General features: G+C 43.0%; 1 protein-coding gene across 2 annotated transcripts in view; it reads left to right on the forward strand.

Moving 5' to 3' along the window:
* LOC121442032 (discoidin domain-containing receptor 2) overlaps positions 1–26,183 on the forward strand; it is a 120,684-nt gene that overhangs the window by 88,328 nt on the left and 6,173 nt on the right. For both annotated transcript variants that reach the window (XM_041643472.1, XM_041643471.1), the window contains exons 4-15: positions 3,413–3,515; positions 4,923–5,154; positions 5,436–5,583; positions 5,973–6,078; positions 8,188–8,371; positions 13,466–13,709; positions 16,115–16,177; positions 17,000–17,130; positions 20,762–20,972; positions 22,372–22,595; positions 23,830–23,957; positions 25,971–26,159. In XM_041643472.1, the coding sequence (XP_041499406.1) occupies positions 3,413–3,515; positions 4,923–5,154; positions 5,436–5,583; positions 5,973–6,078; positions 8,188–8,371; positions 13,466–13,709; positions 16,115–16,177; positions 17,000–17,130; positions 20,762–20,972; positions 22,372–22,595; positions 23,830–23,957; positions 25,971–26,159 (1,963 nt within the window). The remainder of the gene's footprint in view (positions 1–3,412; positions 3,516–4,922; positions 5,155–5,435; positions 5,584–5,972; positions 6,079–8,187; positions 8,372–13,465; positions 13,710–16,114; positions 16,178–16,999; positions 17,131–20,761; positions 20,973–22,371; positions 22,596–23,829; positions 23,958–25,970; positions 26,160–26,183) is intronic.

Below are 26,183 nucleotides of genomic sequence, written 5' to 3' on the forward strand. Positions count from 1 at the left end.
AGACCCCAGTGCATATGAGTCCATGTACCTGCGTACACGTGTGTGCACACAGACATGTATGCGTTATCAAAATTAACATTTTAAAAATGATGTGAGACAGCTTCATTCATATAATTTTACCATGGAATATCATAATTGTTCTATTTTAATATTAATTACTATTTATCTCTTGCTATGCTTAATTTCTAAGTTAAACTTTTACATATATATAATATAAAAGTTTAAATATAAAATAAACATAAATATAAATAAATATATTTAAATAAATAAATAAATTTAAATAAAGTTTAAATATAAAATAAATATAAAACTTTTATAATATATATATATATAAATCAGTGCTCTGGCACTGATCTGAAGGTTCACATCTCAGCACAGAAGAGGATTCCTGCCATCCCTCAGGTCTATTTGTAGTCCCTGGACCCTCAAGAAAACTCCAGAAAATCTTCCTAGTAGATCTTGGTGACTCATTATCCAGTAGCACTGACTAAGACCTGTGCTATATGGCTTTTCTTCCTCTCCTTCCGGTAGTTCACCCCCTCTGATGAACTTTGACCCTGCCTGCCCAGAGGCTGCTGCATCACAAAACCTTGTTGAACTCCACAGATGGTGACTCACTTGGGAGATTCTGAGCCCAAAATTACTCCTCCACTGCCCTCCAAGATCTAATTGCAGTTCACTCTCCATTTTTCCATCCAGGCCTTCGTCCTTCCATCCATCTACCTGTCTCTCCACCTTTTCATGCCTACCTGTTTGCCCAGTATCTGTTGAACACCTGAGCAGTGCTGTGCATTGGCAGGTGTTGAAAGGGTCAAGGAACATACCATGATCACTAAATCTCAACAAGGAGACCCAGAGGTGTAAGGGCCATAGAAAAATCCATGATGAAAGTTATTTCTTAAAAGAATCTCTGTCAGGTTTATCCCGACACCAAATTTTAGTATTTTTGATAGCTTCGTCAGAGTCAGAGACGGTAATAGCCATTGTCAAGTAGGCAAGCAACTTGTATCCATTTGATTTCTGAACACTTTCATCTTCCCTTTGTCCCCTGGACCAGAAGGGAGGTCTATGAGAGAAACGCTTTTCTGTATCTTATTCACTACTGAGCAGCTATCTAGATACAAGGACACTCGTTAACACATGAACAGATAGATTGCCGTAAGGTAAGCGATGGTCAGACTTACAGGGAAGCTGTTCTATTTGCTGTCCGTGTGCACATTGTGACTCAAGGTTTCCCTTGGCTGAATCCCCAGGATTTTGTCTGTAAGCCTCTGGGAAGGACTCAGCGGTCCTCTGACGACTCACAGCCGAGAATCCTATGTGGTCTTTCTCGATGCTCCCCCATCTGCCTCTCAGACATACTTCAGATCTCTGTTACTTCATTTTCTTTATCCGTTCAATAGGGGAAAATTCCTGCATGGAGTCAATTAGGAGATGACATAAAAAGGATTTCCAGGAAATGCAGTCCTACTGAGACATGTTGTAGAGGCAGTGGCAGCATAAAATGTCTTGGTTATTGTCCCAAGGACCAGCATTCCCCATGGTGGGAAGTTATTTATTTCATGACTCACCTTGTTGGCTCTTCTTTCCCAATGTCTGGCTTACCTCACACATCCCAGAGCGCAGATTCTCATGGTGTGTACAGCCCAGCATCTGGAGATGTATGATGGATGGGACTGAGCGCTTACTGAGTGGGGATGCTCTATTCTGTGGCTGCCAGCAGGGCCTCTAGCATTGTTCTCTGTCCAGGAGGGATGGGATCTGGGAGCAGAGCTCTGAGCCCAATCCCACAGAAGACTAACTCTGGATCTCTATCAACATGTAGTTCTTGGATTGAGCTTCAGATATGCTAGAGTTAAGATCTAAGATCTTCAAATGTAGGCCACATCTTGCAACAGGCAGAGGGCCAAATGGAACAGATAAAGCAAAGGTGGAACTAGCTCTTGCTCTCAGTTTGACTTTGCCTTTCTTGGGCAGCTGTCCTTTTTTGTTGTCAGTTGTTGAGAGCAGACATCAGGTTATTCAGGCTTTGGACGCAAAGGGGCTTCCAGGCCTTCAGCCTCTGATGGGAGCCGCACCTCTAGGCTCTTCTTCCAAGGCTTTAATGTCCTGAGACTTACACTGAGCAGCCGCTAGTTCCCTTTCCTCTGCTGTCTGAAGACGGTCATTGAGGAACCGCTCTGCCTTTGATCCTGTAAGCCAGTCTAACAAACCCCCGTGTGTGGTTTTTTATGTATAGTGTAAGGGTCAATTTCACTCTTGGGCATGTGGATGTGCAAATTTCCCAACACATTGGTTTGCTATTCTCCCCCTCCCCCATACAACTTTTTGGTACCTGTGTTGAAGACCAGTTGACCTTATATGTGTGAGATTACTTATATATATTCAGCAGGCTATTTTAATTATTATAGCTTTGGGATATGTTTTGAAATCTCTATTTCTAACATGTCCAGGTCTGTTCTTTTGTAAGAATGCTCTAGTTTTTACAAGGCCATTTGTGGTTTCATATGAATCTTATGATTAAAAAAAATCTTTCGGGAAAAATACTGTTGAAAATCAGTTCTTTCTCTTCCCTCCTCATGATGGTTCCTTTCTCCTGCTTTATATGCCTCGTCATTTTCTATTGTGTTCCACTGTGTAGAACACAGTGATTTCAAAGTATTCAAATATTACTTGCTTCATCTTTCTAAGTCAGGAAGTTCTCACGGTGCGTTCTCACCCCCTGCTGTAAGTGGGCGCTGCCAGGGCAGTAGCCAGCTCATCTGTTGGGCCCTTCCTTGCTTACCAACACTCAGAAATGGTGGTCCTTTCATCTGGTCCTCATTGTGTGAAAGCTGTGTTATTTTCCACAGGGAATTACATATGTTTCCTTTTATTCTCTTTGTTGAAAGTGAAGCCCACCCCTAAAACTATTGTTTTAAGTCAGGGCCCAGACTACTCAGTACAAACATAGGGGCAGTTCATGGGTTTGTTTCATAATCTCATACAGTCGGCGCCCCAGAAAGCCAGAGTGCTGTGGATCTTAGGGGTATCTGATGGCTACAAGGAATCTAGTACTTGTAGGAAATTGATTCAATATGCAAATCTGCTATTAAGGAACTAAAGATGGGCTACTGGAGTTATTACTCAATAAAATAAGAACATTCATATTAAATTATATCATATTAGTTGCCAGAGTCTGAGCCAAAATATAAGCCTGGCTGTTGATTAGATTTTGGAGGTATAAAAAGTATTTGAATCAGAGTCAGGAAGAAGTTCTGTAGCACAGAGTGTCCGAAGTGGGGTCATAGAGAGATGGAGGAAGATTTCAGTGTTTCTACTTCCTACCCTGTTACTAGTTTCAGCCTTCCTGGGGGCTCTGGCATAAAAATGGAAGCATATTCTCTGTGTTCTCTTTGTTTCTTTTGTCCAGCTTCATGTCGCTATCCTCTGGGCATGTCAGGAGGCCACATTCCAGACGAGGACATCACAGCTTCAAGTCAGTGGTCAGAATCCACGGCTGCCAGATACGGGAGGTGAGGATGGCTCCATCAGAGCCTGAATGCTGGGGGAAATGGACACACAGCCATGGCTTGAGGGATGGTGCTAGTGAGCACTCGTGAGATCAGAAGAGAGACGTGAGGGGCTTGTGCTGCTCGGAGTGTTTCAGAGGGAGGCCAGGCCTTGGCTTAGTTGCTGGCCTGGAAGCCTCTTCCTAACCACAGCAGCCTCAGAGCCCCGCCACCCACTGTGAATGGGGTCATTGATAGGCAGTGGATTTGCTTTTCCTGACCTCACTGCGGGCTGCTGCAGGAGAAAGGCCAAGGCTGAAGGTCCCGGGAGATGTAGATTATGTAGGACACTGGCCATGAGGGAGCGGGCTTCTCAAGAGGCACCTGGAATGTGACTGTGCAAGACTTTTACAGTTAAACCAGACACTGATGTTTCCAGTAAGTTCTTTGCTCCCTCAAGGAAACCTCACACAGAAGGGCCATCCTCAACCATAAACAGAGCATATTCTGTGTGGTGTATGTATTTCCCAAGGTTCCCTAAATGAACAGACTCCCAACTCAGAAACAATTCTGCTGGCCAATGCCTACTCTTCCTGATAATTATTTTGGTGTCAATTTTGTACTGATTTTCTTAAAATGGATTCACCCACAAGGAAATCAATCTTCGTAGGCCTTTCCCGTCATATTTATCTTAGTATCTGAGTGACTGGGGTGATGGCTGGAGGAGTTAGGAAGAAGCAAGAATGAGTGGGTAGCATCTGTGAGGAAAGGAAGCCCCCCCCCAGGAAGAGGAAAAATGCTAAGAGGTTCCCAAATAAACCTTACAGTGATTTCACAACCATGTTCAGTGCTAGCCCAGCCTGGTAATAAATGAAACCAGGTTATTTGCCACTCCATTTGCATGCTTTCTGCCCTCACGCTCACCTTCACCACGGTTCCCATGGCTTTTGCTGGGTGGTCAGGCCCATTCTGCTGCCCAGCATTCCACTGCGTTGCATAGCCCACACCGGAGACCCTTCCGTTCCTCCCTCCTCACTCCCTTAACTTGATACTCAGACCACGAACGGCCAGCTTTGTGAGGTTGAGGCGGATAATTGGAAGGGGGATGGTGAAAGAATTCCATAAAGGAACAGGGGTGGCAAGAGTTTCATTTCCCAAGAGTTCTCTAAACTCTAAAGGTTACATGTGTTTTGGAAGCCCCCAGCTCCCTCGTGGTGACAATCCCTGGGTTGAGTGGTGCTTTAGAGACAGGAAACTGACCACAAATGGGAATGGTTAGGATAGAGAGACACATGGGGAGGTCCTCAAAGTCCCGCTGGACTAGATTGCCACTTCCCGTTCGCTCCTCGGGCACAGGACAGCCGCTCGCTATGAGCTGGTGACTGACGCTTATTCCACAGCTGTTCTGTTTGCCTACCCTTCCTGCTCAAGGCTTGACTCTGAAGAAGGAGACGGAGCCTGGTGCCCCGAGATCCCCGTGCAACCTGATGACCTGAAAGAATTTCTGCAGATTGACTTACGTACCCTGCACTTTATCACTCTTGTGGGGACCCAGGGGCGCCACGCAGGGGGTCATGGCATCGAGTTTGCGCCCATGTACAAGATCAACTACAGTCGAGATGGCACTCGCTGGATCTCCTGGCGCAACCGGCATGGGGAGCAGGTAAGAAGAAAATGCCCACCTTCTGAGGGAACATATGTTTAGTTATAATAGAACCACTCAAATGGACTATGTGCTCAGTTATGTGTATGTTGAAACCTGACATGCCACTGTAAATGTGACCAAAGTGCAGGAGATGGCACAGAGGGTCTATTCGCTCCGCTGGGAGAGCTGAGTAATTATACTTTCCGTGAGTAAAAAGCGAAGGCTCCATCAAATGCATGATGGGTAAAGAAAGACGAGCGTGGATTTAAGCCACCTCTGCTATTTCCTCTCTCTCCCAGGTGCTAGACGGGAACAGTAACCCTTACGATGTTTTCCTGAAGGACTTGGAGCCGCCCATTGTCGCCAGATTTGTCCGCCTTATCCCAGTCACCGACCACTCCATGAATGTGTGCATGAGGGTTGAGCTTTATGGTTGTGTCTGGCTAGGTAAGAATCTACCGAAGGGATCGTATGTCCCATATGAAAACTCCTAAGGCCTGGGAACTGAAGACCAGCCATCAACTCAGAAAGAGATGGAGTCATTCACCCTTGGAATGAAATGATTCCCCCTTGGTTAAGAGAGAAAAATAAGGCATGCACATCCAGCCAGGGTTTGGTGCCCTGGTGCCTGGAATGACGCATTTGGAATTACTCAGGTAACTGCCACTGAGGTGGGCTTCTAACAGTGCTCAACTATGAACCCAAACTGAGCCCCAGTGGACATGATGCATAAGATTGTGCACCCCTGGAAGCTCAAGTAGCTTCTTAGGGCACCTGGTCAAGTGGCAGGCACATCTCCTTACCAGAGACACTGACAACTGCCTTTCCTTTGACAGATGGCTTGGTGTCTTACAATGCTCCAGTTGGGCAGCAGTTTGTACTCCCTGGAGGCTCCATCATTTATCTGAATGACTCTGTCTATGATGGAGCTGTTGGCTACAGGTAAAGTCCAGAAGACTGAAACAGTCACACGAATGGGGAAAATGGCCATAACAAAAAATTATTGTGATATAGTCAGTAATCAACGAATCAGTGAACCCACCAGTATTATGTCCATGAGGGATGCACTGTGAGACAGCTGAGATGGGGCAAGCTGCAAGGTACTTGCATCTCCAATTTGTAGCTTGCTTTTGCAAAGCATAATAATAATAATAATAATAATAATAATAATAATAATAATACAGTAGACAGGAAGAAATTGCACAAGCAAGAGCTAAACTTTGTGATATGGCTATAAATGTGGGAGTGATATTTTTTGACCCAGAAATAAGGATGTATGTTCCAAATAAAAGCTGATTTAGTTAGAGATAAAGTAATAAGTCAAAGAGTTAAGAAACAATGGACTCCATAGATACAATACTTTAGAAACTGTGAGAAGAAAAACTATTCTATTAGGGTTTATAATACATAAGAAAGGCTTTCAGGATGAGCTGGTAATGGAGGCAGGGAAAGGTAGGTAGAAGGGTGCAGAGGAAACAGTAGAGGATGATATTGGTCTGATTATGGCAAGAGATGGAGCTGGGAGCAGCAGAGAAGCCTGAAGTGGATGGATGGAGAGCTGGGGCAGAAAAATATCACTAGACACATGGGGGTTTAGAGCTGGGTAAGACATGTGCCTATCCATTCTAATCCCTCATTATAATCTTCTGGCCCATTCCTAACACTGTTCTTTCTTAGTTCAGTCTTTATCAGCAAGGACTAAGCCTGGAAGAGAGGTCAGACTATTGTGAAGTTCAGAGCAGACAATAGAAGTTTCTAGGGCATGAGAAAGAAATGTTAGTGCATCTCAGGAAGCATATTGTAAAATTACAGCCATTCTACTAGCTTAGGTGTGGAGAATGAACTATCACCCTCAGCTGATAGTCCCTGGGGAAGTCCTGATTAATGCAGTCATCTGTTCCTACTTATATCCATCTACTTAGTCATTCACTTCTGCTCCACTCTCTTGAAGCATCTTGACATCATCAGCCACACCCTAACTAGCGTAGAGTCAAGGCACAGGGGAAATGAGACATCAGTTGAATCCAATCCAACCAAACTTTGCTAGTCAGTTCTTATGATGTATGAAGAAGTTGCCTAGGTGTTGTAGATATTCAAAGAAAATGGAAATGGGTCTTGCTTTTGGGGCATTCATAGTTTGGGACAGCGGCAACATAAGAAGATTGATTACTCTATGTATTAGTTACTTTTTTCACTGCTGTGTCCAAATACCGGACGATAAACACCTTGGGGAAGAAGGCTTTATTTTAGTTCACAGTTCATCGGCAGGAGAAGGTGCAGCGTGGCAATGTTCTTGGTGGTGGTGGGAACTTGAATGCCCGGACCAGGACTAGTAAGAAGGAGATCAAGAAGAGGGAGGATGGATAGGAAGAGGGTTTTTTTCTTCTTAGCGTCATCAATACAATGATTCATTGAAGAGTCCTAAGGTTGGGGAAGGACATGATTGGAGTTGTGCTTTAGGTAGATCCACCAGGCAGGTGGCAAAGATTAGATTTGAGTCTAATGAGAAATTAGTGAGGTAGATTTTTAAATCCCAGATCCCACCAGGTAAAATGAATAGCCAAGGCCATAATGACAATCTTAGAAACAAGAAAAGGAAGAAATAGTCATTTGGGGGATTATAAGTATCCAATCAAATTAATACTGTCCTAATGATCTATTCCCTTGAATCAGTGGAGAGGTCAAATTTCACATAAGCAAATGTTATACAATAGTCAATGTTTGCTACATGGACAGCAAACCTTTTAAGAGCTGGCTCATTAGTTTATATAAAAAACTTCTGTTATGCACTGTGTTCTTGCCTACGCTTATCAGCTGAAGATGATGTCTTGATATAATGATTTACTATTATCAAAGTATCATGGACTACACGATATAGAAAAAGAAGTCACAAGTATAAAATGATTGCTTTCTCCAAATCCTTGCATCTCTAACATTATCTATCGTCTCTTGTAAAATCCAGTGGTGAAGTAGTGGGGTGGAGAGTTCTTCTGTGGGTGCGTGAGTAACTCTGGGCTCCCCTGTTCTCTCCTCTTCTGTTGTCCTGAGCAGCATGACTGAAGGACTAGGCCAGTTGACCGATGGGGTATCCGGCCTGGATGACTTTACCCAGACCCACGAATACCACGTGTGGCCTGGCTATGACTACGTGGGTTGGCGGAATGAGAGTGCTACCAATGGCTACATCGAGATCATGTTTGAGTTTGACCGAATCAGAAACTTTACTACTATGAAGGTCAGTGGAGTTAGGTGCCACAGATTTTCCTAAGGAAATTCAAAATTTTAGTGGGTGTGTGGGATGGTGGGGAGGAAGGGATTTTTGATGAGCCTTGAACTGATATCAACAGAACTAGATTTTAGAATATATTCCACTATTACAAGTATACATAAATTCAAAATCACATTATTTTTCATAACAAAATTCTTTGGAAATATCACAGCATGCATTCCAAATCTGCTCATCTACTAGTCCCCCCATGTCTGCCTCCACACCTATAGCATCCCCAAGAGAAACCCCCAAATTAATTAAAAACTAGATAAGACAAGCAAAATCCCTCCACATTCCTCTGTCCTTCCTGCCTCTTCAACACCTCTTCACCCATCCCAGTGGCATGGGAGCTGTGGAGAATCACACAGCATACCATTTTGTCCAATCAGCCCCACCCAGGATGTTCATAGCAACGAATCATTAGTCTGGTTCAAGGTCTCTGACACACCATCACCACTGGACCCTCACCGAAACTCCTCTCGGACATCCTGCTGTTGCCCTGGTCATGGAAATCCTGCAGCTATTGTTCCGCAGAACCAGTCCCTTCACAGGCTCCATTAGGTCAGAAACAGAGTAAATGTTAGGATGCGCCAACCCAAGGCCCAGGATGTGGTCCTGGCTCGTAGCTGAGCTGATCAGTCTGGGCTGCTGGGACAGCTGCCTCAGGTGAGGGGCAAAACCAGCTCTCCCATGCCCATGGTGAGGGGTGAGGCCATCTCTCCTGAGTGTGGGAATGCAGGGGCAGCTCTCCCATGAAGGGTGGGACCAGCTCTTCTGCTCCAGTGTCCAGTGAGCGACAGGGCCAGCTCAGGATGGCCCTTGGATTTCAACATGAATGGTTCCTATGGTCCCCTGTGGTAACACACACCATGGAGGTCAACACAGACCCCAGTTGCGGTAGGACCACAGACCCAGACATGGCCCTTGGCAGCAGACCAAGGCCAATGTCACCCTGGCCTGCATTGGCAAGCAGGCCGCCCACAGTAGCCTGCTTCTCAACACGTTCCCTTTTCGGCTCTGCCTCTTTCCACAGCACATGGACCACTCTGCTTTCCTTTTATTTCTCCACCTAATGTTTGCTCATCATAAGGACACCTACCTGCCCTATCCCCTGTGGCACCGGGGGTGGGGTGAGGTGGGGAAGGTGGTGGGGGTGCGGGCTGTGGATGTTTTCAGCCAGCTGGGGACTGTGAGGGCCAGGGATGGCCTGTGGTGTATTTCACACGCCTGGGCTGAGTAACCGAGTCACATTATTTTTAAGGTCGTTTCTTCATTTGTTAATTCTGGGATAGGCTAGGTTAGGCCCATTATTATTGATTTACTACCTCTCTCCCTTCCTCCCTTCCTAGTGCCAGAGCCAAATAATGTTATTCAATTAGGCATAGAAACAGTTATTTCATCAGTGCATTACAACAGAACAGTTCAGTGGAAACTGGTGACTGACTATTGCTGAGTGGTTGGGTGGAAGCCAAAGGCTTGGCAAAGGCTGCCCTAGAGGCCGCCATGTAATGGACCATGGCAAATATGAATACATGAAGAGATCCGCAGAAGGAAACGTAAGGCCTAGATTTTATTTTCTCTGAAGTAAGACCCCACCACGAAGCCAAAGCTTGTTGCTGCCGTTGATAATGTCTTTGTTATAATATCAAATGTTTCCTGGTATGTGGTTTAAATCCTTATCCTCCCCTTTCCTCATTCCATCCCAGGTCTGCTTTAGAGAGAAGGGTACAGCAAAAAACAAACAAACAAACAAACAAAAAAAAAAACATGCAAAAAAGTAACCAAATTCGCTGTAAATCCGAGGGGTGTTGATGAAAGCCCTAGTGTTTAGTGTAAGGTGAGGCTGCAGGGTCTTATATGGTTTATGCATAACTCTTTATCATCTATGAAAGCACAAAAGGGAACCTCACTAAAAGCCTCAGGAAAGGGTGGGTGAATCAAATTTGGCCTACCACATGAATATTCATGTATCTGATCTTTCTCCATGTGTATATTCATGTGCAAAGTATTAATAATTAGCAAATTTGGTAACTCTTTCTCAGTATCCAGTCTTCAGTCTGTATATGCTTCTTGAGTTAAGTGGAAAATATATTAATTATATTACATATTATGTAATTAAATTTCATCTGTTCATCTGTGTTTGTTATTGGTTTCACAGCTGTAGTAATAAGGGCGGCGGGGCTGCGTCCCCAGCACCCCGGCTGCCTGGCTAGCTTATGCCCGAAATAACAACACACAAACTGTATTCATTTAATCACGGCATGGCCCATTTCTATCTAGCCTCTTCTAGGCTAATTCTCACATATTAATTTAGCCCATTTCTAATCATCTGTTTAGCGTCCCTAGGTGCGCTTACTGGGAAGATTCTAGCCTATGTCCATCCTGGGTCGGAGCTTCATTGCGTGCGTCTGCCTGGGAGCTGGGAGCATGGTGTCTCTCTGAGGTGTCTGCTCCTGAGAGGAGAGCTGTGGAGTCTGAGCTCACTTCCTCTTCCTCCCAGCGTTCTGTTCTGTTTACTCCTCCCACCTATCTTCTAACCAATGAGGGCCAAGCAGTTTCTTTTTATTTAACCAATGACCTTCCTCCATCACACAGCTGTATTTGGGGAATAATATGCCAGATTCTAAGTAAAGAATATTCCCTATTTTGGGCCACATTGGTCCCAAGGTCAGTAGGAAAGGCATATTAATTTGCAAAAGAATGTATGCAGGGTCATATGGGACCAAGAAGAAGGAAATATGTATCATCAGTTATCATTAAACATTTCACCCAATACAAAGTTGTCATTCCTTACATAAACTGAGTTTTAAAAATACATGCCTTCTATAGTACTTCCAGATATTAATGGATAATATCTCTTAAGTGGGTTAACATTTATTCATTAAATGACCATTTAAGATCAAGATAGAAGGAACAACATACGCCCACTCTGTTGACTAGTTTTTGGAGGATCTTTAGCCATCATAAAACATAAATGTTTGCAATTACATGTAACACATTGCTCTTCAGAGATTTTTGTAGAGAGAGGCAAAAGAAAGGAATATGGATAGCAACAACAAAAATATGCTTTAAGAGAAATATTTTTTTTGTATTTGTCCTTAATGTACCTGTGAACATACACATAAACTCACAGGGAGAATTTGATTTAAAAAATAATTAAATGAATTTTAAATTATCCATGAGGTTATAATATTTCATCAGGAAAATGTGATCTTTCTGAATCTCCAGGATTCTTTTCAGCCAGTTTATCACAGATCAAAATGATTCCAGAGCTTAAATTAAGAAACCAGAAATTCCTAAGGAGTAGCTTCAGGGCCATCTTCTTAGGCAACCAGATCCCACACATGTTTTAATTTTTTTTGGCAAAAAAGGTAAAAGATGACTTCCAGGGCACTAATATCTTATAGATCAGGTTTCTTTCTGAGGCAAATTACTCTTCATTTCTTGCTTTGAAGAATGGTTAAAGTATACTATTAAAGCTTATTCATGCATTCAAAATATATTGTTTAAATAAATAAATATGTAAGCCCACATGGAATGAAATCCTACGCTATTTATTTGCATTCCAGAGGAATTCTTGAAACATCTGTAGGAAAGATTATTACCTTCCCTTCAGGGTACTTACCCAGTACTTTGCAGATTTCAGAACATCTGAAAAACCTATTGAAGCTGGAGAAGGCATTTCTTTGATTTCTTTTTTGCCCTTAGCCTTACTCCATTGACTTGGGGGCCAATAGACTAGGATGTTTATTTCACTCAAGGAAGATATTAACCCATGTGTTCAACAATCAAGAAGCCAAGTGGAAAAGAAGGCTTCTCTATTTCTCTGCGGTATGGTACACAAAAGGACATTGGGATAGATGTCCAGGGCTCCATATCCAGCTGTATTGTGGGTTGACCATAGGTCAGGAAAGCACGTGAGTATGTGTATCTCGTCAGCACACATACTTGGGCAGAAGGTTTTTGTACCTTCTAGTAGCTCTCCTGATCTACCCTTAGAATATCTCTGGTCCAGTCATTTGTCCTTATGTCATTTCCTTCATTTAAAAGTGAATTCATCCTGGTAGTCCTCCACTGACTATCATCACTCAGGGCCTAAGCAGCCATTAAAACAGAAACAGGAAAGAAGGTCCATGAACGGCAGTCAGGCCTTTCCAACCCGAGAAGCTCTCGAGGGACAGTGGCCAGCAAAGATCTGTATTCCATGTGAGACCAAGTCAGAGGAGATGGAACTGAGCTGCTGTGGGAACCCAAGTCATTTGCAAACATACACATTACACCTTTTGTGGGTTGTTGGACTGCTGTGGAATATTTGCTCTTGATGATGTCACAGGCCTAACAAACATCCCACTGAAAGGGTCATAGGTCAGGAGAGTGATGGCAGCTACCTTCTAATTGACTTTTTGTCTCATCTCAGAAATTATCAGTGAGAAAGACTTGATTCTCCCATCTGAATGGTTTTACTTAAACTGAATTTGCTTACGTCTGTGCCTCTGACTGAAAGTGCCAATCCATGTATGTGAAGTTAGAGTTCCGTAAAGAAAGATTTTACTTGTTTGCATATGACTTTCTCTCAAGTTTCCCACATACCCTCCCTGAAAAGAAAAGGTCTGGCTTTGGAAGGTAGCGAGAAGGAAGAAGGGTGCCAAGTTGGGTCACCATCTCAGATCAGAATAGCTCAAATGTGGGCAGAGAGCAAGCATGATTGAGAAGGTGGTAGAGCCAGGAGAATTCCTGTGGAGGACAGGCTTGGGACGATGCTGGTCTAGTCCTCCCCTAGCAGCTGGGGACACTGCAGCCTGGCACAGAGTTGCAAACTGGAAATGGGTACAGCATGTGTTAGGGGCCCAGTATGGTTCTGCTGCGCGACTCTGCTGACGTCATCCTAGGTTTCATAAGGACGGAACTGACCTGCGTATCATTGCCACTGTCCAGAAGACTGAATTATGGGTAGTATTCAGAGAAACAGGCAGGTCTAGGAGTTTCCTGGGCAAGTTAGGCTGTTTTCCTGTGCAACCCAGCGGGGCTAGCCTGTGTCTCACATGCCCCTCTCTCGGCCAGGTCCATTGCAACAACATGTTTGCTAAAGGTGTGAAGATCTTTAAGGAGGTCCAGTGTTACTTCCGCTCGGAAGCCAGTGAGTGGGAGCCCACGGCCGTCTCCTTTCCCCTCGTCCTGGATGATGTGAACCCCAGTGCTCGGTTTGTCACGGTGCCTCTCCACCACCGAATGGCTAGTGCCATCAAATGCCAGTACCACTTTGCCGACACATGGATGATGTTCAGCGAGATCACTTTCCAGTCAGGTAGGAAACCTTGGTCCCGACATGGAGGAGAGTGGGTTGATGCAGGACGTGGGAAGGGCATCCAAGCTGCTTCCTGGAAGTTCTCTGGAGGGGTGGGGCTACCAGGTGCCTCACAGTTTTTTTGGAAAAAAAGAGAAGCCTTTCTAGTTTTATGTAGTTATAGGGAACGAGAGTGGGGCAGTACAAAGAGATTTATGTCAAAGAATTTAAAAAATGATAATAAATTGTGCCAAAAATGTTACAAATTACTAATGTGGCTTTGGAGCCTGTCCTGGAACTCGCTCTTGTAGACCAGCCTGGCCTCGAACTCACAGAGATTCCCCTGCCTCTGCCTCTCAAGTGCTGGGATTAAAGGCGTGCGCCCCAACTGCCCGGCTCAAATTAAGACTCGTAATGGAAAACATTTAAGCACTATCAAAGTATTCACATGAAAATCTCTAACTATTATGTACAAAAGTAAAGAGAACAATGGATCTCCTTCCATCTCTCACCTTTATTACTAATCTTTCATCACCTTTATTCATTTTTGCTGTAGTACTTGTAAGAAAATCTAAAGCATATTTTGGTTTATTACTAGCATTTTGAAATGCATCTAAGAAAATATTTCTTTGAGTATAATGTCATTATATCCACTCATAACATTTATCAGTAAATTCTAAAAATGACTATCTCATCCTCAAGCAAAAGAAGAGCTCACAGAAACCCTGCACTATACTAAACCTTGAGAAGTTAAAGGGAGTTTATGCCTTGTCCATGACATTCAATTTTAGTTTGGAAAATAGAAATCTATAAGATGACTTTTCAGAAATAATCCAAAATGAAGTATAAGCAATTAGGAAGAGAAGGGCATAAAACCATGGACTTGTCGTGAATAGTGGCAAAGACGCGAGAGTTACATCAGGCCTGGAAGAAAAGCAGAGGCATAAAATCAGACGACAGAGAAGAAGAGAGTAACTTAGCCTTGCTTCAGAAGGTAATATCCTTTCTGGCTTGATTTTTTTTCTAAAGAAGAAATTTTCAAGATGGTTCATTTGTTAGACTACACTAATAGGAAAAATGTGTGTGTGTGTGTGTGTGTGTGTGTGTGTGTATTTAGAAAACAGCCTTGGTTCTTATATTATATCAGTGCCAATGGTGTAATTGAAAGGCAAACATACTAATTATTTTATTTAATTTATTCATAGCATAACTTTGTATGCTCAAAAGAAGTGGTTCTTATCTTGTAATAATAATTGAGGGGGCAAATGTCCTTGGAAATGCTCTGGGTAAACACACAGATATCTGTCTATCCTTGGGTAATTTTTTTTTGGCAGAGTAATTGGTGCATTTGTCTTATTACTTGGACAAGCAAAGCTTAGATTATACTTTTGATTCCTGGGACTCTGTTGAGCTTCAAATCCTATGTCTTGATAACGTTAGTTTTTCTAGATCCCTGAGGACCTAATTTAACAAGTATGGTTGACACCAGAGCTGTTTAATAATGGCAAGAAGAAAAATTAGGATTTGTTGAAGGAATGCCTTGTAGAAGAGAAATTCATATTTTAATTCTTGACAAATAAGAGCTAAAATTTAGTTGCCACTATCAGTATGGAGAGCCCACTTTGGGGTCTGTTCTTGAAAGCTACAGCATCACATTAAAGGATACTGCAAAGCAGATTTTCTGTCTCTAGGGATGAATGAAGCCTTAAGTTGAGAATCAGGACAGTGAAGCACAGTGAAAATCCCTTTAGAAAATCATTTCAATTCTTTGAAGAAAGGAATGCTTTTGTACTAAGTCTGCTCCTTGCCACTGTATCCACTCAATTTTCCTACGTATTGTTGAATTTAGGTCCTCTTCTCCATGCACCTCCATTTTATGATGATCTATAACCACAGCCCTCTGAAATGCCATGTGTTAACGTTTTATACTGTGAGGGTACCTAATATTTGCAACAATTTTGGTTTTTACACCAGAGAAGTTGCCTTTACTTGTAATATTTTATTAACTCTATTTATGGCTTCATTTTTATTTTGTTTCTAATTGACATTTTTTTGAGTTTGTGGGTTACAGTATGATGAGCTAATACATGTATTGCCTGGATACATATCTCCAGGATCTCTTCATTTAAAAAAATTGCTATTTCCGGGCAGTGGTGGCACACACCTTTAATCCCAGCACTTGGGATGCAGAGGCAGGTGGATCTCTGTGAGTTCAAGGCCAGTCTGGTCTACAAGAGCTAGTTCCAGGACAGTCTCCAAAACTACAGAAAAACCCTGTCTCAAACTGACCCCCCTCCCTGCCAAATCACTATTAGTAACCAACTAAATTGATTTTTCAATATGCAAGGTCTCAGGCTGCCTTCAGATGAGCCATTGCCTTCCTGGCTCTTTGCTCCAAGCTCTAATTCACTCTTGTTCTATAACAGATACCGCAATGTACAACAATTCTGGAGCCTTGCCCACCTCTCCTATGGCACCTACAACCTATGGTACGTATGATTATTAATTGTTAAATATTACATTGAAGGCACTTCCTGCAAGATAAAGAAGGATAGAAACTGCAAAGACCTCACTGTGAGTGGCTTGATTCCATCCATGTGCTAAAGGAAGAATAGTCCACCCCCAAAGTGAAGGGTCCAGAGTTACTCTCATTTCTGACCATTGGTGAGTTTCTGCAGCTGAGAGGGGCAGACTCTTGAGTGTTCCAGCTGCTCCAGGAAGGTTTAAGGTGCTTGGAGAAGAAACAAGTAAGGGACTATTTCTATTTGAGACCCATAGCAGTGATCTCAGGGCATGGAAGGGGCCATGAAACAAAATGCTTTTCTGTCTCCCTGGAAATGAGTATCCAAAGTGCACTCTTTGCTTGAGGATGTCACCGGCTATAATAGTCTGAAGTCTATTAGGAAACATGGGGATAGATCTCTCTTGCAGGAAATCTCAGCTCCCTTGGCCCATCTCAAAGAATGAAGGAGTGGGACTCATTTCTTACCTATTTGTCATGCATGTTAAGAGCCTTATACATATAGACTGTCACAATATAGAGGGGAAATGTGGGCATGCGTAGAAAAACTCTTCACTATCTAGTCTGAGACATGGAGAGAGGGAGGGTGGTGGGGACTCACGGGGGTGCAGTGTAGAAAATAGGAGCAAAGTAATAAAGCAAGATAAGTAAAAGCTGAAATATGAGGATGGCACCTTCTGGAGTTCTCCTGAAGGAACAGGGTCTGTCTCCATGCTCTCTTCCAGTTATGGCTGCTTTGTATTTGCCCTGCGAAATGATTCTTTCCTCTGCTTTCTCTTCTTGGCCACAGATCCCATGCTTAAAGTGGATGACAGCAACACTCGGATCCTGATTGGCTGCTTGGTTGCCATCATCTTCATCCTGCTGGCTATTATTGTCATCATCCTGTGGAGGCAGTTCTGGCAGAAGATGCTAGAAAAGGTGAGGCTGTGCAGTATGGAAAGGGAGCTATGACTGCCAAGGCACCAAAAGTGCCAGATTCCAACAAAGTTTTAAGAGGCTAGTGAGTTGCCTGATGCTACCAAGAAGCAGAGGCATGGAGAAGGCTGTTGAAGTGAGCCAGAAAATAGTTATCTGAGTTTCTCATTTTCAGAATGAAGAATTTAGAGTCTCCCTAGAAATCTCAGGAAATGCTTCCTAATGCATTGAGTCTGAACTTGGGCATTTCCCGTGAAGAATCTGGTTTCCCGGGCTGAGGTAGATTGCAGGCACCTGTGTGCGTATTTTCAATTTGACAATGATTCTGATGGACGGCCGAGGTTGGGGATCACTCTTGGTCCTGCTAAACTTTCTGATAATGGTCCTAAAGTCCTTTCTCTTCTTTGTGTGTTTGTCTTTGTGTATGTGTGTGTGTCCCATTATTTACTTTTCCTGTTGCTGTGACCAAATAGATGACAAAAAACAACTTAAGGATTGCTTAATTTTATATCATGATTTATGGGGGAAGACAGTCTTTCATGTAGGGAAGGAATGGTGGAAGGCAGGCAGTGGCCGCTTACATCATGCCCACAGTCAGGAAGCAGAGAGAGATGGATGCTGGTGCTCAGCTTGCCATCTCCTTTTTATTCAGTCTGGGATCCCAGTCCATAGGATGGCACTGCCCACATTTGGGGTTGGTCTTCCCTGCTCAGCTACCTCTTGCTCCAAATACCTGCTCACGTATGCATGATTATGCTTCCATGGTGACTCAAAGCCCATTAAATTGACAATGAAGCTTATGTATCTCTCTCTCTCTCTCTCTCTCTCTCTCTCTCTCTCTCTCTCTCTATGTGTAAAAACATTTAGGTTCATTAACTACCAAGTAATTTATCACTATCTTTTTGGTTTGGTTTGGTTTGGTTTGGTTTTTCAAGACAGGGTTTCTCTGTAGTTTTGGATCCTATCTTAATCCTATATCTTTATAAACTTGATGGTTATGCTTATATGTTCCAGAATTACTCAAATTACTTGCTCAAATGACATGGATAACTTTTGTCATAAATATCTACATCTAATATTTTAATATACAAAGGTTTATTTTCTGATGTTTGTTTTTTATTTTGTTTTTGAAACAGTCTCCCTGTGTAGCCCTGGTTAGCCTGGTATTGTTGATTGGGTTGGTCTTGACCATGTTGTGATCCTCTTGACCCCCCCCCATCAGGTGTCATAATAGACTTGCACTGCCCCATCTAGCTCACGCATGGTACATCATATGCCACTCTGGGTGATGCTCAGATGAACTAGATTGAGCTTGTTGTGATGAGTTATGCATACTCAAGGGATGATCTGTACTCTATCTTTGGATTTGTTTTGTTTTTTTCAATTGTTCAAAATTAATATGCTTCACCAAAGATGAGGATCTATAATTTTTCTTGACTTCTTTATCAGGAAAAACCCCTCAATGGACACTGTTGATAGGTGATGGTCTACTTGTGGATCTATAGAAATGTTTCTGGCTTTGGCTTTTCTGGTCGATGAGCTCCTATCAATGGATATGGGTCATAGGAGCTCTAGGCTGCGAGTCTCCATGGAAGCTAGAAGGAAGTCATTTACTTCAGAGACCAAGGCTTGTGCCAGAAGAGGGGCAGGACACCATGAGAATGGTCTTGAATCTCTAGAACGCTCTCTATGTAGAATAGGAAAGAAAGGGCTCACTTAAGATGTGATAGGAGCAACCTAGCTAGTCACCTGTGATCCTTTCTGACCTGCTCCACATCCAGGCCCCAAAGTTAGTTGAGGCTTAGTTTAAGGTTGTGGGACAGTAATATTTCATAGGAGAGAAAGTCTCTTTGCATCTCACCATCAGACAAAAACAAAACAAAACACAAAAACAAACAAAGCAAAACAAAGCCTTCAGTTCCTTAGCAGCATCTACAGAGTTGAACGGCAGACCCCACTCAATGGGGTACATATGTTTCAGGGTGCCTATGGGAGGATACTAAGCAGTTCCATCTTTCAGAATGCTGAAGTGCACTTGTATCTGAATGGGTAACTCCAGCTCGAAGGTAGCAGAAGGCCGTTGGTGGCGGGATAATCCGGCTGACTACTTCCATTAGGCTGCTTGAAGCTAACATGTGTTCTTTTAAAAACATATTTTTATCAATTCTTTTAGAATTTTATGCAATGTGTTTTGATCATATTTATCCCCACTCCTTCCAACTTCTTATTCTCCCCCTCCTTCTTCTTTATAACCTACTATGTCCATTTTGTGGTAGGCAAGTAGTCATGGGCGTGGGGCCATCCACTGGAGAGTGGCCAACCTAGCAGAAGTCACAACCTTCAGGAATACTGACTCTCCCTTCCTGGGAAGCCATCAGCTGACAATAGCCCCTCAGTTAGGGGTGGGACTAGCGTTTGTGTTTACAGAACAGCCTAGTTGGGCTACATTTTACTTGAAGGAGGGAAGAGAATCTGCATTCTCTGCTCTGGATCTTTTTCTATCTTCATTTGGCCTACAATTTACCATATTTCTCTGGGCCTTTCTTCTGAAAGCTGCAGGACTGTCTTCATCACCTGGGAGACGAATGCTAGTCTGGAAACTCCCCCAACAGCGTGAGGGCAGCTTCCTTTGCCTTTGGATCTTTAAGTCCTTTAAGGAACTTTTTCTACAACTACTCTTTCATTCTTTATATAGCCCTGTACAATGACTCACAGTGCCCTGGAATGACATTCTGGATTTCCTGCTAGGATAGCATCGTGTGTGTGTGTATGTGTGTGTAAAGACTTTATGTACGCGTGTGCTCCAACAGCACTACTAAACACATTTATAGTCCATAAAATTTCTTGTCGATACTTTTGATGGTGTTCCCAAGCAATACTTCTTGGAGAAAGTCACCACACATTTATGGAGGACCTACTAAGTTCTGGGTTCCGTGTTTGCTCTGAGTGTGTTCCCGCAACAAGGTACTGTCCAGTCTAGTAGACAGACAGACATCTAATGTGCTCTATGGAGTACTCAAAGTGTGTTTATTAAAATGGATCATTTTGCAGATTCAGATACGACACCCATTAGATGCTGACAGTCTTCTATTACTGGAGCAGGCGGTTACATTAGACAGTACGCTACAACAGCTGCTCCTTTGGTGCTTTGTCTGCTTTTAGTAGAGGTAGCTGACCATTCTGCTTGGGGCTAGTAAAGGTTAGCTTATTATTCTAGCATATAACATTAGGGTGATCAAATAGATCATTAGTCTAGCATATTTTAGAACTCCTGAGTTAATGGACATTCCGGTTTATGTTGACCCAGATCAAAGGGTTAAAGGATAAGTTGACAAAAGACATTCTTCAACAGATCTCACACACCTCTAAAAACAGAGACAGTATTTGGCTGCTGATCTGCTGTTACAGAGCTGTGTGAATGATGCAGATCTGATAGCGGTGTCAGCACGAGAGTTAGAGGTGGAATTCTGCCTCGAGGAAATATGGGCTTTGCTAAGTTTCTGTAACACAGACATTTATGAAACCAGACGATCTCCTTGTCAGCTGCCTTCCTGGGGGTTTGGAGGGATGAGCTGAGAGGAGGGCTGGATGAGAGAGAGGGAGAGTCACATTCTTCCCCCTCCATGTCCTTCAGGCCTCACGGAGGATGCTGGATGATGAGATGACAGTCAGCCTTTCCCTGCCCAGCGAGTCCAGCATGTTCAATAACAACCGCTCCTCGTCCCCAAGTGAGCAGGAGTCCAACTCTACTTATGATCGAATCTTTCCCCTGCGCCCTGACTACCAGGAGCCGTCCAGACTCATCCGAAAGCTCCCAGAATTTGCTCCCGGGGAGGAGGAACCGGGTGAGGATGGAATTATGGGCAGGAGGCGGAGGGAGAAACTTTGATTCATGTGATGTAGGTATAACACTCATGCTGCAGGTTAACCAAATCCATTAAGTCTGTGCCAGCTTCTGGAGAAACCTACAGCCTGTCTCTAGATTTGGTAGCTGCTGCTTCTAGCCTTTTCTGAAACTCTTCCTTTTATATTTAATGTCAGATGTACAGAGGGACCCACAAAAATTGGCAAAGTATCACTAAGATGTTCCCAGAAGCAGCTGGGCTGTCTCACCCAGGTCACCTTCATATTCTGTGTGTAACGGGAAAGAAGGCCCAGCTGGGCACTCACTTGACACCAGACTCCACTGGGGTAAATTCTGGACTGGAAATTATATTGGAGGAAAAAAGAAAAATGAAGCTAAGGATATTCTATAGCTGTGGGTAGCTATTTTAATAATTGAGTAATTTTGACTTCTTTTTGGTAAATATTTTTTACACTGGTGTAAGATTTTATTTATTTCTTTTTATCTTTTCTCAATAAAAGTGCTGATTAAGGTATATAGTACCAGTTGCTTTAATCTCAGTCCCCTTTAAAAAGTGCCATGGAGTGACGTCAGGAGGGATGCTTGATCATTTCTGGCATCCTCGCAGCTTTCCAAGGTCATCAGCGTACCAGTGACCAGCTTAGCAGCAGAGGACTTCCGTGCAGGGGAGGAAGGCCTAGCCAGCTGATAGGACTAAATAAAGAGTAGAGGCTCATCGAGGGATAAACTTGCGGAAAGAAGAAAGGAAATTAACATCCAATTTATCACTGATGGGGTAAAACATCATAGAAAGAAAACACTGAGTTCATCTAATTTCCTAGAAACAGCAAGAGTAAAGACTATGTATGAACTTATTTCCTTAACAGAACTGGAGTAGTTAACCTATTTCCTGAAGGCCAAAACATCTCCAATATCAATCAGATTTTAACATTCTAAAGTTATGGTATATCTTAAACAAAATCATATAAATTCAATCTGCAGTTGTTTTCTCCCCTAAACTGTGTTATTAAATTAATGTCAGCATTTTGAAATTAAGAAAGTTTGCTATTAAACCTCCAGGCTTTAAGATTGCTATCCTGATCCAGAATAAACCTTCCTAAGACTTAGCCACACAATTCCATAGGATTAGTCAGGGGCCTTGTTCATGATGGTGGTTTGTGAAGAGACTGAGCAGCAAAATGGTAGCCTACATTTTGAAGTTTAAAAAGAAGGGGGCTAGAGGAAGCACAACCATCCCCAGATAAGTATGTGTGAAGTGGGTTAGGCTGCCGTGGGGCCGGATTCTGGCTAACCTCTCAGATATCCCTTCTTAAAGATCTCCCCTTAGCCGCCCCCCCCCCCCACCCCTAGAGCCAGACTCAGTGCCCATGTCTTCTCAGCCTGCAGTGGTGTTGTGAAGCCAGCCCAGCCCAACGGACCTGAAGGGGTACCTCATTATGCAGAAGCCGACATAGTGAATCTTCAGGGGGTGACAGGTGGCAACACCTACTCAGTGCCCGCTGTCACCATGGACCTGCTGTCGGGGAAGGACGTGGCTGTGGAAGAGTTCCCCAGGAAACTATTGGCCTTCAAGGAGAAACTGGGAGAAGGCCAGTTTGGGGAGGTGAGTTGACCTTCAGAAGGAGACACCCAGCTCTTGATAATGTGATCAGAAGGATAAAAAATATCAGTAGCACACGGGTCTACTTAGAACTGAAGGTCTCCTCTACTTGCCTGCATTGCCGTCAGGATGGACAGTTAATGTCGACCTCATCTTTGTGTAAGAGTTGTGGATTTCCTGGGATGTTTGATTGATATATAGAAGGTTTTAAGGCAAATAAGTCACCAGAATTCAGATACCCTAAAACATACTCAATGCTTTCAAAAACTGTTTCCAGTAGGTTGCCAAGGGTGGGGCTCGTGGACATCGTCATCGTTTATGGTTATCTAGGAACACCCTGCTTCATGCTGTCATTATTTTTCTTTTAATGAGAATTATATGTCAAAATGGTAAAAGACAAAACCAAACCAAACCCAAGCCAACCCCGCCCTGCCTTTGGTTTCAGAATTAACCACTAGGGAACGAATCATCACAAGATAAGGAGGAGCCCTCTTCTGAGTTGCCCTCAGAATAAGGCACAGAATAGTAAACTTTTCACTCTGGTGTGAGTCCCAGAAACCTTCAGGGAACTCAGAGCGATGTTTTCAGCTGTCATGGGTTCCCTTTAATCCTGTCATTTAAGCCCCAAATATAATACTTAGTTTTAAGTGAATATGTTTTTGACTTCCAATAAGGATCAAATATTCTCCCTCTGGGTAGGTTTGGTGTTGGAGTGGGCAGAGGAGCCTATGACATCTGTCTGTGGTGTCATATGGACTCATTCTGTCCCCTGGGTTGAAATCCTATGCCCACTATATTATTACTAACACATAGGCATAATTTATGACATTCTCCTCACCCCAAGGGATTATCTTATAATAACTGCCTTATTTTTTAAGACCACAGATTAACTTTCTCAAATCAAAGTGTAACAGTTATGCCAAATGATATTTTCTAGACCAGTTATGCTATGATAAAATACTATGTTGTAGATTCATCCCATCCTTTATCAATATTTCATTTAATGTATATTGCTCTTAGAAGGCATCAACATATTATATTAGTTGGGTACTTCAGTATTGTTTATTAATGTTGTCAATTACTTAAATCAAAGATATGTCACCCATAGCCTCTTATTGGTCTTCAGTTATTTTGCCTGAGTTATAAGCATTAGTTTATCTCTAGGATATGCCCAGCAAGAGTACTGAGCCATCTTCAGGAGAAATGATGATGCTGAGACTAGATGACTTTTGTCTAGGTTCATCTCTGTGAAGTGGAGGGAATGGAAAAATTCAAAGACAAAGATTTTGCTCAAGATGTCAGTGCCAACCAGCCTGTCCTGGTGGCCGTGAAGATGCTCCGAGCAGATGCAAACAAGAATGCCAGGTCTGTGGTCTGAATTTTTAATTTTCCTTTACCTATTTCATAGTGTGAGGATTAGGATTATTCCTGGAAATTCTTGAGCCTTTCTTTTCTTTCTTCTTTTGAGATGGGAAGGTCAATGAGCTGTCCCTCCAAGCCCACTCTTACATTTTATGCTTCCAATGTGGTTGGACATGCCCATTTTTTCCATCTCTTTCAAACACAAATGTATCTATTTATATTATAGTCACTATATCTTTCCTTCCCTTGCCCCAGTGTGCACAACAGCTCACATGTGTTCTTCGCTCATGATACCCAGACATACTCTAGAATGGCACTATCCTCTAGCTGACTTCACAATGACAGACATATTTCTGCCTACATCTCTGCCCTCCTGTTTTTGCCACACCTCTGTTTTCCTTCTCATCCTGTTTTTTCCTCTTTTATGCTCCTTTTCTTCTATGTTCAGCAGCTTCTCTCAATAAGAAGCTACTTCTACTTGGAAATGCATCCATGGACCTCAGAGCCAAAGGACCCCCACCCTTTAGCAGGCTTCCTAACTGGCTGATAGTCTCTTGGATCCTTTATGACATACATTGCTGTTTCCATCACCCTGCTTTATCCCCTGACAACCTTTCCATACGGTAATGGTGAGTGAATCCTCACCTGGAGGGGCACGCTGCTAGCAAACAATTGTGTCCCTGAACATCTGGATACCACATGTATCTTCCCATGTGTGTTGTCTTGATTTGTCCCACTGATATTCATCCCAAGAGGAAGTTTATTATTTCTACTCCCTAAGTTATTGAAAATTCCAAAAACAATGATAGGTTTCATGTTTTTAAAAAAAGTCTTACAACAGACAGGCTATGAACTGGAGAGAAAGGTGAGGAAATGGAGCTGTGTGGGCTTTCCCACTTTAACCAAGAGCTTTGACTTAAGAACATACACATGAATGAGAAGCATCACCCCCCCCGGGGCCCACAGAGAGATGGGATATTCCTCATATTAATCTTTGCATGTGGCAGGAGAAAGTGGCAAGGAGAAAAAGACACTGTATGTACTAGGACAATACAGTTCTGGGCTGATGAAATTTACCAGGTCCACTTGTGTTCACTCTTGTGTGATAGCGATAAATGACCTAGACTCTGGGTCCTCATGAGTCACCAAAACCTATGGTCTGGGATTCATAGGAAAGTAAGAGAGGAGATGCTGAATCAGGACTACATGGGTCCCAAGAATGTGTATGGACAGAGCCTGACTTGAAAGAGATGCATTGTCTTTCTTGCAGAAATTCTATAAAACTCACCAGAGACTTCTAACTGATTTGCCCCTGGAGTTTTGGGAATGTGGACTATGGGCTCCATGTTGACAATTTGCAACTCAAGTGTGGCTGCCACCCTGAATTCAAACCATTGCAAGTTTTGGCCAGATGCATACTTGTGAAATGACTTTAGTTTACCATGATGACTCATGATGACTTTCAAACAACTCTGCTTGAACAGGCTACCAAATCAGTGTATATACTGTGGCTGGCTGCTGGTGCAGGTGGTCTCGGGAAAAGCCAGTAGGAGAAAAAGAGAAATGATAAGATAATCAAGAGGGTGGTTATTCATTATCTCCACTTCATTAATAGTACGATTCAGTAGCTCTTGAAAGAGGCAAATATCTTAATGTCCTCAAGTTGGTTGTTAGTGAAAAGCTCCACTTGCAAGGTAGCTTTAAGCAACACATATTTGAGTCAGTAACATCAGCACCTTTCCATGTAGGGGCATTTTACCACCATATGAGGGATATAAAAGTAAGACATAGATCTTGTTCTTAAGAACATCATTATTGATTAAATAAAGGTCCGTTTTGTTCAAGGAGGAGCTGAATGTGATTGTTCTGGGTGCGGTTTTTCTGTCATCTCAAAGATCTTCCAGAGGGGAGCAAGGCATGTTGTGATGGGTGGGAACAGACAATGTCAGGCATCCTTCCTTGTTCCGTTCTGATTCTGACAACCTCTGATTTTCTCTACAATCACACCCTCCAAAGGAATGATTTTCTTAAGGAGATAAAGATCATGTCTCGGCTCAAGGACCCAAACATCATCCGTCTCTTAGCTGTGTGCATCACCGATGACCCACTCTGCATGATCACGGAGTACATGGAAAATGGAGATCTCAATCAGTTTCTTTCCCGCCACGAGCCTCTGGGTTCTTGTTCTAGCAATGCCACAGTCAGGTAAAAAAAAAACTCACATCTGTT

Source organism: Microtus oregoni, unplaced genomic scaffold (genome assembly GCF_018167655.1).
Source record: "Microtus oregoni isolate MIOR12 unplaced genomic scaffold, Mior012 000086F_ref0000336, whole genome shotgun sequence".
Lineage (NCBI taxonomy): Eukaryota > Metazoa > Chordata > Mammalia > Rodentia > Cricetidae > Microtus > Microtus oregoni.